The sequence below is a fragment of the Callorhinus ursinus genome, unplaced genomic scaffold (assembly GCF_003265705.2).
Source record: "Callorhinus ursinus isolate GAN/ISIS: 27379988/994484 unplaced genomic scaffold, GSC_fseal_2.0 scaffold77, whole genome shotgun sequence".
Classification (NCBI taxonomy): domain Eukaryota; kingdom Metazoa; phylum Chordata; class Mammalia; order Carnivora; family Otariidae; genus Callorhinus; species Callorhinus ursinus.
In genome coordinates this window covers 3553438-3564847 of record NW_027397139.1, presented here as the reverse complement: position 1 = coordinate 3564847, position 11410 = coordinate 3553438, and the positions used below count along the sequence as shown (strand labels likewise).

The 11410-nt window shown below is 60.3% G+C and overlaps 2 protein-coding genes across 7 annotated transcripts in view; one reads left to right on the top strand and one right to left on the bottom strand.

Annotated features, from left to right (window-relative positions):
* Nucleotides 1-424, bottom strand: part of PLEKHJ1 (pleckstrin homology domain containing J1) — a 2766-nt gene extending 2342 nt beyond the window's left edge. The window contains exons 1-2 of the mRNA XM_025861278.2: nt 197-424; nt 36-103 (exon numbers count right to left, since the gene is read on the bottom strand). Coding sequence (XP_025717063.1) covers nt 36-103; nt 197-290 — 162 coding nt within the window. The 5' untranslated portion in view covers nt 291-424. The remainder of the gene's footprint in view (nt 1-35; nt 104-196) is intronic.
* A 33-nt stretch (nt 425-457) lies between these two features.
* SF3A2 (splicing factor 3a subunit 2) lies at nt 458-11374 on the top strand. 6 transcript variants are annotated; one of them, XM_025861212.2, is made up of 9 exons: nt 458-577; nt 5463-5627; nt 6879-6950; nt 7911-7957; nt 8428-8537; nt 9626-9675; nt 9754-9894; nt 10269-10337; nt 10457-11374. In XM_025861212.2, the coding sequence occupies exons 2-9, from the start codon at nt 5502-5504 to the stop codon at nt 11255-11257; spliced, it is 1416 nt and encodes a 471-aa protein (XP_025716997.1). In that variant the 5' UTR covers nt 458-577; nt 5463-5501; the 3' UTR covers nt 11258-11374. The 6 variants fall into 6 exon arrangements, with proteins under 6 accessions (XP_025716997.1, XP_025716998.1, XP_025716995.1 ...); XM_025861213.2 differs by having other exon boundaries at nt 459-630; XM_025861210.2 differs by lacking the exon at nt 458-577 and adding an exon at nt 794-895.
* The last annotated feature ends 36 nt before the right edge of the window (nt 11375-11410 follow it).

Here is an 11410-nt window from a genome sequence, read left to right as displayed (position 1 = left end):
GAGCCCCGGCCCCCGACCCCGGGCCGTCGGCCTACCTCGGCCTCGTCCGTCCGGAAGTAGAAGAGGAAGTTGACCACCAACTTCACCAGCCGCCGCTTCAGCACTGCGGGCACAGGGCGGGCTCACGCGGGCTCGGCGGCCGCTCACCCCCGCCCGCCCGGCCCGCCCGCCCTCCCCGGCGCCCCAGCCCGCTCACCGCTCCCCTTCTTGGGGCCCCGCATGCCCAGCTCGGCCGCCAGCTCGGCCGGTTGCCGAGACAGCGCCTGCAGCTCCTTCTCGTTGTAGCGCATGGCGCGGCCAGGACCCAAAACGCGGAGCGCTGACCGCGCCCTCCCGGCCGCCGTCCCCACTCGCGCCAAAAAAGTCCCACAGCGCCGTCCCGGAAGCGCTACCGCAGCCACTGCGCTTGCGCGCCGCCGAGCCACGCATCCTGTGGATCGCCGGCGCGCGCCGCTGGCGTCCGGCGGGGCCTCGGCGCTTAGCGAAGCCCGCGTGGGGCGCACGCGATAATAGACGACACAGACGGTCGTTATAGATAATCATCAATAAGCTGGATCCGGGGTGGGAAGAGAGGAAGGTACCCTCACGGTCGGTGGCGCCCTTTACCGACGAGCGGAAGCCGGGCCCCCGGTGAGAACTGACCCCGCGCGAGTTAGGCGTTGAGAGCCTGGTGCGCACGCGCACTTCGAGTTCCGGCCTTCTCAGCCCCTCCCCCTTTCCTCGCGCCTCCGGCGCCTCTGTCCCCCTCGTCGGGCGGAGCGGGCATGCGCACATGAGAGGCCGTTTCCCCAACCCCCTCCCCGCGTTGCCCCCGGAAGTGCTCCCTTAGCACGCGATGCGCGTGCGTATAACGTATTCGTGGCAGCGGCGGGCGCGGGGTGAGGAGCCGCGCGGGGTGAGGAGCGGCGCGGGCCGAGGGCGGCGGCCCCGGGACCCTGGCTTACCCGGCCCGCAGCGGACGTGGGCCACGGGCGTCTGTGGCGGGGGCGCGGGTTGAGGGCCGGGCGGCGCCCACGGGCCGCGCTCCGGGCGGGCCAGACGAGTCCCGCCGCCTCGGGAGTCTGGCGGGCTGCCGGCGGGGTCGGGTCGGGGTGGCGGTGCGCGGGGGCCGCGGTGCCCGCCGCTGGGGCGTCCCCGAGGAGGGGGTGGGTGAGGCCCGGCGCCGGGGTGCCTTGCCCGCGGCCGCCTCCCCTGTGTGCTCAGGGCGGGCCCTGCGCCGGTGTCAGCGGGACCCCGTCGGGGTTCACTCGCGTGCTGCGCTTCCCGCCCGCGAGACCAGCGTCTCCGCTTTGCCGGTAGCCCGGTTTCGCGGGCCCGGTAGTGCTCGGCCCCTCGAAGCTCTCCGGTGCGTCGTATGTCGCCCCGGCTTTGCTAGTTCGAACGGACGGACGGCTTCCCCGTCCTCTCCGCGCTCCGCCCCTGCCGCCAGCACAGAACGGCGCGCTCGGAGGCCGCCACGCCTGCCCCGGTCTGCGCGGGTTGCTCGCGGGGCGGGCGAGCGGTTGTCTGGAACTCGGCGGGCTGCGCCCGGGGTGGGCTGCCGCGCTCCGTCTGGCCGTGTGTTCCTTCTCCCTGGTGCTGTCGGGATCCTCGCGGGGTGGCTTTCGAAGACCTCGGCTGACTGAGTTTGAGCCCTGGGTTGTCTGTGACCCCGAATGACCAGGAGTTGGGGTACAAAACCCGTCAGTGCTCTTCCGAAAAATCGGATTCCCTCCTGGTTTCCCCACCTTTTGTTCCTGGTCTTTTTCTTTCTTTGCTAGAAACTAAAGTTTTTTCTGGGTGGGGTAAACTTTCCCGACTGTTTTTATTGACAGGCGTTTCACGTGCTTCTGTCGGAACGAGGAGATGTCCTCAGCCCTGGGTTATTTCCCTTTTTGGGGGAACACTCTTGTATTTCTGTGATGATACTTTCCACGCTTCTTGCTGTTCTTGCTCCAAGATTTCGTTTAGGTTTTCTTCTTTTATTTTTCCCTTTTTTCTTCTCTTTTTTTTTTTTAAGATTTTATTTATTTATTTGACAGAGGCAGAGAGAGGGAACACAAGCAGGGGGAGTGGGAGAGGGAGAAGCAGGCTTCTTGACAAGCAGGAATCCCAATGTGGGGCTCGATCCCAGGACCCTGGGATCATGACCTGAGCCGAAGGCAGACGTTTAACGACCGAGCCACCCAGGCGCCCCTCTTCTCCTTTCTAAAAGACTTATTAAACTTGGACCTTCAAGCTCTCACATTTAGCTTTTTGTTTGGATCGTCCTATCTTTACTTTCCAAAGGTTTTTTTTTTTTGCTCTGGTTTTAACTCGTCTTGATAACACCTGGTGTGCTGTTCTGCTTTGGTGGTGTAGTAACTTCCCCAGTAATTAAGGAGGACACTAACATGGTGGAGGGGGGCGTTGTGTGGAATTCTTCATGTCTGTGTGTGTGTGTGTGTGTGTGTGTGAGTTCCCCGCTTCTCACCTAGTGAACCTCACTGCCCAGCGAGCCTGGGGGAGACGCTGCTGTTTTCTTTGGGGTGTGGAGGACCCCAGCTGTCAGTGTCTGAGAATACCGTCTCTGGCGCTCTTGCTGTACCCCTGGGCTGGGCTGTGGGCCTCCAGCTGGACTTTCTGGGCAACGTGTGGGGGAAGCACAGGTTTTGATGGAATTCCCTCTTTTCAGCCTGGCCTTCATTCCACTCCCCGACTCTCCGACTCTCTCCCGTTGTCCCTGCCCCTGTAAGTGGAGTGGGCCCTTCGTTCTGGTTCTTCTGAGAATAAAACTACAACCTACCCAAGCAGCCAGTCAAGGGCCCCTGGGCCCATGATCTCCTGTTGGGGGTGAGCTCTCCTAGGGGGACAAGGATGCTGTGTGCAGTGGTCTGCCAGTAACGGGCAGCTTGGGTCTCCAGTGCTTACTGGTTTCCCTCTACCTTGGTGACCAGGTCGGCGTTTGAGTTCGGTCTCCCTGAGCCCGTCACTCTCTCCGTGGGCCCTTTTTGCGACACGTTTGGTGCCTTTTCCCCAGCCAGCCACCAGCATTCGAAGGGTTTCTCCTGCTGGTTAAGAAGGAACTGGGCTCCTCACCAAACTGGTGGGAACTCTTGGCTCTGTTAACATTGTTGCCTTCTGAGTTACTCTTGTAGTTTTACCTTCCTTGGGGACAGTGGGGGTGTTCTGGAGATGTCACCCATACAACAGGCGACAGGAAGTGAGGGTATGTCTCTGTCCTGGACCCTGGAGCTGTCAGCGCCTGCTTCACAGGGGAGCACGCAGGTCCCCCCCGAGCCCTGGTCGGACTGGGGAGCATGCGCTGCCTTTGTTTTCTTCTTGAGAACAGCCACTCTGATCTGAGTGAGGTGGCTTCCCACCGTGGTTTCGCTGGTGACACTGAGCAGGATGTCATCCACCCGTTGGTTGGCTGCTGACTTGATCAGAGCACACGCCTACCCCCAGAAGCACCCAGTTTTCGTTGTTCAGGTGAACACTCTCCTGTAACAGCCTTGAGAAGTAAGTGTTGTCTCTCCATGGAGGCCTGTAAGTCACTCGGGACCTGTGGGAAAGAGATCTCCCGGGCCCCCATCCCTGCTGCGCATCTATGCTGCTGGTGGAGGCCAGAGGGCTGGTAGCGTCCCTCCCCCTCCCCCATGGGAGTTTCTGTCCCTTCACCCAGAAACCTTGAGTCTTCTGCAGGGAAAGTCAGGTGCTTCACCAGCAGGTGCAGGCAGGGCTTGGCCTCCGCCAAGGAGCCTGTGGCCAGGTCTGGCAGTGGGCACCGCAGAGCTCTGGGTAGACTGCGGCTGCAGGCCCCCGTGGGTGTTGGGGTGCAGTGTTCCTTGGTCTCGTGGACGATGGCACAGGTGGCACACTGGCATTCCTGGCCGGGGCTGTCCTGGTATCATGGTCTTTTTTTTTAGGATGAAAGATTTTTTTTCACAGGGTGCATGCCACAGTTGACAATGCTTGTCTCTCACGCTTTGTCTCACAAAACTTTAAAAGTTGGCAGCTCTAGGTGGACTCGTGTAATAAAAAGTCTGACCCCGTGATGGGTATAAGTTCCTGATTGAGCAGCCATCTGGAAGGTCGCTTTGCTGGTTCCCAGGTGTGAGGGCTTCATATGCTCCTCAAGAACAAGAACCAAGCCAGGGAGAGGTCTGGATTCCTGCAGAGTTAGGGGTGACTCCGAGTCCCACTGCAGGTCCACGGCAGAGCTGGCCTGCCCCTGATGTCTTCCTTTCCCGCTGTAGCCAAGCACCACAGAGTCAGTGGTTGAAATGATACAAGTGTATTACCGTGCAGTTCCTGAGGTCAGAAGTATAAAAGGGGGGCTCAGTTGGCTAACTGTTCGACTCTTGATTTCGGGTCAGATTGTGTTCTCAGCGTTGTGAGATCAAGCCCTGCACCAGGCTCTGCACTCAGTGCAGAGTCTGCTTGAGATTTTTTCCCCCACTCCTCTCTGCTTCTCCGTCACTTTTCTCTTTTTTTTTTAAATAAGTATATAAATCATTAAGTATTTTTCTAAGTATGAAATGGAGAGTTGTGTTCCCCTGGGGACCCCAGGGAGACCCGGCTCGTGCCTTTTCCTGGCCCACGGCCCCTCCTCCATCCTCACCACCAGCAGCGCGAGGTCCGCCCATCTCTGGGACTCCCACACTCTGCCTCCCTCTTGTGAGGACCTCGTGAGGATGCCGGGGACCCAGGGTCACCCCCACCTCAGGGCCGTGACTTGCCTGCCCCTGCAAGGTCCTTTTTGCCATTTATGGTTCCAGGTTCTTGGGTTTCAGGGATTAGAATGGGGACATCTTTGTGGGGTCATATTCACTCCTGGGCCCTGTTCCCGTGAGCTCACCTCTACAGATACGAGATATTACGGGTGTAAGCCAGGGGCCCGGGGCTGACATTGACCAAGTCAAGAGGAAAGTGTTCGGAGGCCAGAGGGAGGTACCTGGAGGTTGTGTCTGAAAGAACGAGGGAATGGAACCAGGCTATTTAGGCCCAGGAGAGCCTGCCTTGGCCAAAGAGAGGTCTTGAATCTCTGTTGTGCATTAGGCAGAAAACGCAGGTGGATAGATAGAGATCTTCCTTGCTTTCAGCAAATTTACAGCTGAGCCACAGAAGTAGAATTCAGCTTGGGAGAAGCGAGTGGAGACAAGCAGAAGAAATTTAGAGGAGTGCACACCGTGCACTTGGGCAGTCGAGGAAGGCTTCCTGAAGGAGGCGAGACTTGGTGAGAGAACTTGGCTGCCTCTTCCCTGTTGCCATTTCGGGTCTCTGAGTTTTTACACTTCTCTGTTCACATTGGCTTCCTTTCTGACCCTCCCCCACGGTCATTCGTAGACACCACACTTGTTGTTCATCCTTACTCCTGGTTTGTGTGTCCTTGGGCCACCGTGGGCCCTCAGTCTCCTGGACGCTGAAGAAGAGGGTCTTCACCTGACCCGTCCGCCGGGCCACACCCTGCATTCTCACGGCCTCCCCCTTTGGCCCTGCAGGTCTCCCTACCAGTGTGGTAAAGCCCCAGCGCCCTCACCATGGACTTCCAGCACCGCCCCGGGGGGAAGACCGGGAGTGGAGGCGTGGCCTCCTCCTCGGAGAGCAACCGAGACCGCAGGGAGCGCCTCCGGCAGCTGGCCCTGGAGACCATCGACATCAACAAGGTTGGTTGAACCGTGGGCAGGCGGGCAGGCAGCTCTCTCTGTCTCGCGGCCCCTCCCTCTCCCTTCTGTCAACGGAGCCAAGTTCAGTATACCCTGCACCTGGTGCCCTTGGCCCTGCTGCCCAGCTCTGTTGGCCTTGGGGGTCCTGGTCTGTAATCGAGGGAACTTGACCTAGAGCGACTCCTGCTGTTCAGAGGGACCTTTTATTGCACGAAGTTTTTTGGTTTCGTTTGATTTACCAGAGACATGGAGAATTGTCAGTGGCAAGGGCCACAGTAGCAACACGTGAGTGGATGTTTTAGCTGTAAGCAGCAAAGGACGACATTTTATTTGGGTGTGCACAGCTGTCGGCAGACCAGAGTCTGTCCCTTGGCACTTTGGAAATTCAGGGCATTGTTGGCAGCTGGGCAGTGTCCCCAGCTCCCACCCACTCAGTGCCAGGAGCATCCCAGTTGTGAGGACCACAGATGTGCCCAGACATCACCAGTGTCACCTGGGGGCAGAGTCACCCTGGGCGTGACCCCCAGCGGTCAGCGTATGGTTCGACTTAGACTTTGAACTCTGACATGTGTCGAGCCCTCACCTCTGAGGTCAGTTCTATTAACATCCTCCTGAGGAAACAAGACAGGACCGTCATTGCCAAAGATGACACGGCTGCTGGGCAGTGGAGTTAGGGTTTGAACCCCAGCTGTCTGCTCCATGCCTGGGGTCAGAAGCACTTACTCTGCGGCCTTTGTTTATGGAAAGTCACTTGTCTGGCCTGGGAGCCCCTGCACACAGAAACAAGGGTCTCCGTGGGCCTTTGTTTTAACCCATTTGCTTCTGTTCTTCCCACACCTGGCTTGTGTGGTGGTGCCTGGAATGCCGGCGTGGTTGGCAACAGATCCCTGTCCCGGCCCAGAAGGTGGGCGCTGAGCAGTGCTGTTTTGGCTCTGCTGCCGTCTAGGCCCAGAACTGCCCCAGAGGTGGGGCCAGGCACCAGCATTGTAGGCCCCCAGCCCTGCCCGGTGGCCTGCGTCTGCGGGATCCCCGGTGGTCCCACAGTGCTGCCTCAGAAGGCCCTGTGGGGCCCCCGGCTGCAGGCTGCTGCTAGTCCTCTATCCTCAGAACACCTGCCAAGGAGGAAGGCCACCGCCCTCTCTGCCAGTTGAGGGAGGGCCGTGCATCCTGGACAAAGGGAAGGCTTTGGCTCTTCACAGTGGGCAGGGACCACAGGGCGAGATTGCTAATGGAGTGTGTCTCCCTGCGCAGGACCCATATTTCATGAAGAATCATCTGGGCTCATACGAGTGCAAGCTGTGTCTGACCCTGCACAACAACGAGGTGCGTTATCCCTGCCTTCTCCGTTCTGGGCAGGGCTCTGCTGCTTCGCTGTCCCATCGTGCTCTCCCTGTTAATTCTGGGACATTGTTCAGAGCGTGGCCGGGGGCGGCGGGGCTCAGGTCTGCTCACTCACCGGCCTGTGCCCCCAGAGCCTGCTGCCGCCCTAGGTGTGCAGGGCTTCCTCCAGCCCACTTGGCTTTGAACACTGTCAGTGCCGATTCCATGTGAATGCGTGCCTGCAGGCATGGGATGGGCACAGTCCCGGATGGTCTAGATCCAGGTTTTGAGATCTCATTGTTGCGGCCCTAGCTCATCTCTTTCAGCGACCCTAAGGTCGTCCCAGTGATGGTCTAACAAGTGCTCACCTGGCCCTGATTCAGGAACAAATAGATGTCGTTCGTCCTTTTTCACACTGTCTCACATTGTGGTGGTTTTCAGTTTGTGTGTAAGTAGTGCTGAGTTGGCCAGTCTCATGTGTCAGGGTCTGCCCCCTTAGCACTGCTGACATTAGAGCCGGGCCATTCTCGGGGGGTGCTGGGCATGACCACCACAGACATCCCCAGATGCGGCCCAGTGTCCCTCTGCTGGTCCAGAAATACGTAGTCTGTCCTGCTGTCTGGGGACAGGTCTTCTGGGCTGTAGTCAGAACGGACACACAGGGTCATAGGGCATGTTCACTTGTGGGTCCGCCAACTGGTGCCAAGTGGTCTCCACCATCCAGCCAGGTCCACTAAGCCCCCCCATCCCCCACGGCAGGCGGCAAGACTGCCGTGTTCCACACGCTGTGACCACTGACGTTTGCAGACTTACTTTCTTAGGTTCTGTGTGCGTTTCGTACCACTGTGTGTGAACCCCATAGAACTTGTTCATTCCGCAGCGGCCTGGTGGATGAGAGGCCGGCTCCTTCTCTCGGGCCACCCCCACCCACCTTGAGTTGTCCGTGTGCTTTTCCCACTGCAGGGCAGCTACCTGGCACATACCCAAGGGAAGAAGCATCAGACCAACTTGTGAGTACCTCAGGCCCCTTCCAGTGCCCAGGGTCTGGCCTCCACGGTAAATGAGGAGTCACTTGGCCACCCCTGTGTGAGATGGTCTCAAGCCAGCCCAGCCATGCCTCAGGGCCGGTGGAGGGGAGGGTGCCAGGGGAGGTGGGAGGTGCTCTTTCCGCAGTGGTTAAGCTAACTGATCTTGCGTGAGTGTCAGCCTTCTGGGACATGAGAGGAAAGAGGTGAGGGTTCACGTAAAACTCCCTAGTAAGGGACAGTGGGAAAGGTGACAAGAAGAGAGGGGTGCCCCAAGCCTGTCTCATCCCCATTTCATGCAAACCCCGCGACCCCCAGCCAACCCCCCTCTGCCGCTGGCCTCTCATACAAACTCCGAGGTCAGTGTGGGGGTTGGACAGCTCCCAGCACCTGGGCCTGTGGCCTTGGCGGCCTGTGTGGCAGGGGCCACAGCTCCATATCCATCCTGCCTGCAGGGCCCGGCGAGCCGCCAAGGAGGCCAAGGAGGCCCCCGCCCAGCCAGCGCCAGAAAAGGTCAAGGTGGAGGTGAAGAAGTTTGTGAAGATTGGCCGCCCAGGCTACAAAGGTAGTTCTGTCTGGGAGTGTGGTCTGGCCTGCCCCTGGTGCTGGGCATGATGAGCCCTTCGCCACGGCCCCCAGCCCTCGTCCTTGGGCCCCCCAGAGACTGCTGTTCTGTTCGAAGCAGGGCCCTCCCTTGCCCACGCCTCTCCCACTGGTCCATCACTGGTGCCCTGGGCCCCATCTTTCCCGTGAACTTTCCCAGACCACTGCATCACAGTGTCAGGGCTTCCCTTGGGCCCCTTGCGCCTTATCCTGGTGTTTGGGGAGCCTTGTGAGGATGAGGGGCCATGAGTCCCTTTCCTTTGACCCTGGGGGGGGGGAGGAGAATGGGGAGGGTCCGTGTAAGAAACCACTTACTCAGTGGAACCCTTGTGCAGAGAGGAGGATTCCTGGATCACCTGCCAGAAAGTTGGTTAAGTGGCTCAATTGGAATGTAGACAATTGTGTTTCTGGGAGTTGAAAAGAAAGAAAGAAAAAGCTATTAGGCAGATATCCTAAATAAAGGTAGAAAAACCATGTAGGTGACTGGCATTCCAGGCAGGACACAGCAGTGCAAAGGTCCGGGGGCAGGTGTCCATCATAAGCTAGGGCTAAGATGACAGGTTCCTTGTGGGGAGGCCATCAAAGGTTTTTTGGCCATAATAGGGCATCTGTTGTCTGTCCTGAGTAAAGCGGGGGGACGCTTGAGGGCGTAAGGGGGGCTGAGTGTGGCATGTCTCAGAGCTGCATGGAGAGCGGTCTGGAAGTGGGGGCACGGCTGCTGGAGGCTTGGCTGCAGACCTCTCGTGCGAAGGGCACCCTCCCAGCAGCCGGGGTGCAGCCCTCGCTGGCCTCAGGTGCACAGCGTGCCCAGTCTGGAGCTCCTGCCTGGTGCTGTCCCGGGCCTCCAGGGAGGGCGGTGGCACCCACTGTCCTGCCTGCACCCCTCCCTGTGATCTCAGGCAGGGACCCTGCTGGCCCTGGGCAGCAGCCACCCGAGTATGGGTGCCCCAGTGTCCTTCCGTCCTGTTCGGGGGCGGCATTAGGCCACACCCATGCTTTAGCTTCGGGGAGGACAAGCTGGCCTGGACTTGAGACCCTTGTGTGTTGCAGTGACCAAGCAGCGGGACACGGAGATGGGCCAGCAGAGCCTCCTCTTCCAGGTAAGCTGAAGCCTGGAGCCCAGTTGTGAAAGGAGGGTCCCCTGAAAGGCGGTGCTGCCACCTGCTGTGTCCCCACAGATTGACTACCCTGAGATCGCCGAGGGCATCATGCCCCGCCACCGCTTCATGTCCGCCTATGAGCAGAGGATCGAGCCTCCTGACCGGCGCTGGCAGTACCTGCTCATGGCCGCCGAGCCCTATGAGACCATCGCCTTCAAGGTAGCACATGTGGGGTCCCCAGATCCACTGCACTGTGGGGAGCAGCCAGTTCCTGGCCTCCGGCCTGCTCCACGGGTGCCCCTTCGGTGGGTCCTTGCCTCTGGAAGGCTGGGTGTACTGCGGTCGGGTGCCCCTCGCAGTAAGAGGTCCTCCTTGCCAAGCTGTTCGGGGATCCCATAACCTCATCCGGGGTCCACACAGATGAGAGCGCAAACCGCAACTTCCCCCAGGGTGGCAGGCTTGCTGAGTAGTGGGGCTAGTCTGTCACCCGAAAACTTAATCCTGTTCCCTGACTGGGCCTTTCCTGGGCCAAGGAACAGTCCCTGCCTGGGACACTGGCACCTCGCACTCCATTGAGCTCCCGCCCCACGCAGGTGCCCAGCAGGGAGATCGATAAGGCCGAAGGCAAGTTCTGGACTCACTGGAATCGGGAAACCAAACAGGTAAGCCAATTTCGGGTCCAGGCAAGCCAGTTCTGGGGCCTTTGATGGCTGCCCTGGCCAGCCTGCCCCTTCGCCCAGGGCCTCAGGGGCCCCACTCAGCCTCTTCTGTTTCTCTCCAGTTTTTCCTGCAGTTTCACTTCAAGATGGAGAAGCCACCAGCCCCTCCAAGCCTCCCTGCTGGGCCTCCTGGGGTGAAGAGACCCCCGCCCCCCCTGATGAACGGTCTCCCCCCCCGGCCGCCTCTGCCAGAGTCTTTGCCCCCGCCACCACCAGGAGGCCTGCCTCTGCCACCCATGCCGCCCAGTGGGCCTGCACCCTCAGGGCCTCCGGGCCCTCCCCAGCTGCCCCCCCCAGCCCCCGGTGTCCACCCCCCGGCACCAGGAGTCCACCCCCCGACATCTGGGGTCCACCCCCCAGCACCAGGAGTCCACCCCCCAGCTCCCGGGGTTCACCCCCCGGCACCGGTGGTCCACCCACCAACATCTGGGGTTCACCCACCAACTCCGGGCGTCCACCCTCCAGCCCCAGGGGTCCACCCACCTGCTCCGGGTGTCCATCCTCCCCCATCTGCTGGGGTTCACCCCCAGGCTCCAGGGGTCCATCCACCAGCTCCTGCAGTTCACCCCCAGGCCCCAGGGGTGCACCCTCCAGCTCCTGCAGTTCATCCCCAGGCCCCTGGGGTCCACCCACCAGCCCCTGGGGTCCACCCACCAGCTCCAGGGATCCACCCCCAGCCTCCTGGGGTCCACCCCCCACCTCCTGGGGTCCATCCGTCGGCTCCTGGGGTCCACCCCCAGCCTCCTGGAGTTCACCCCTCAAATCCTGGGGTCCATCCCCCAACTCCCATGCCCCCGATGCTGAGGCCCCCACTGCCCTCCGAAGGCCCTGGGAACATTCCTCCCCCTCCCCCAGCCAACTGAAAGGCAGCCCCTTCTCCAGGCAAGTCTGGTGTGTGTGTTCCTTCAGAGCTAAGTTTGGTGCTTTTGAATGGGGCTGTGTGGTGTCCCCACCGATCATTAAATGCCTTCCCCGAGGCCCGGCTTGCACTGCTGTGTCGGTGGCTGGGGGGCGAT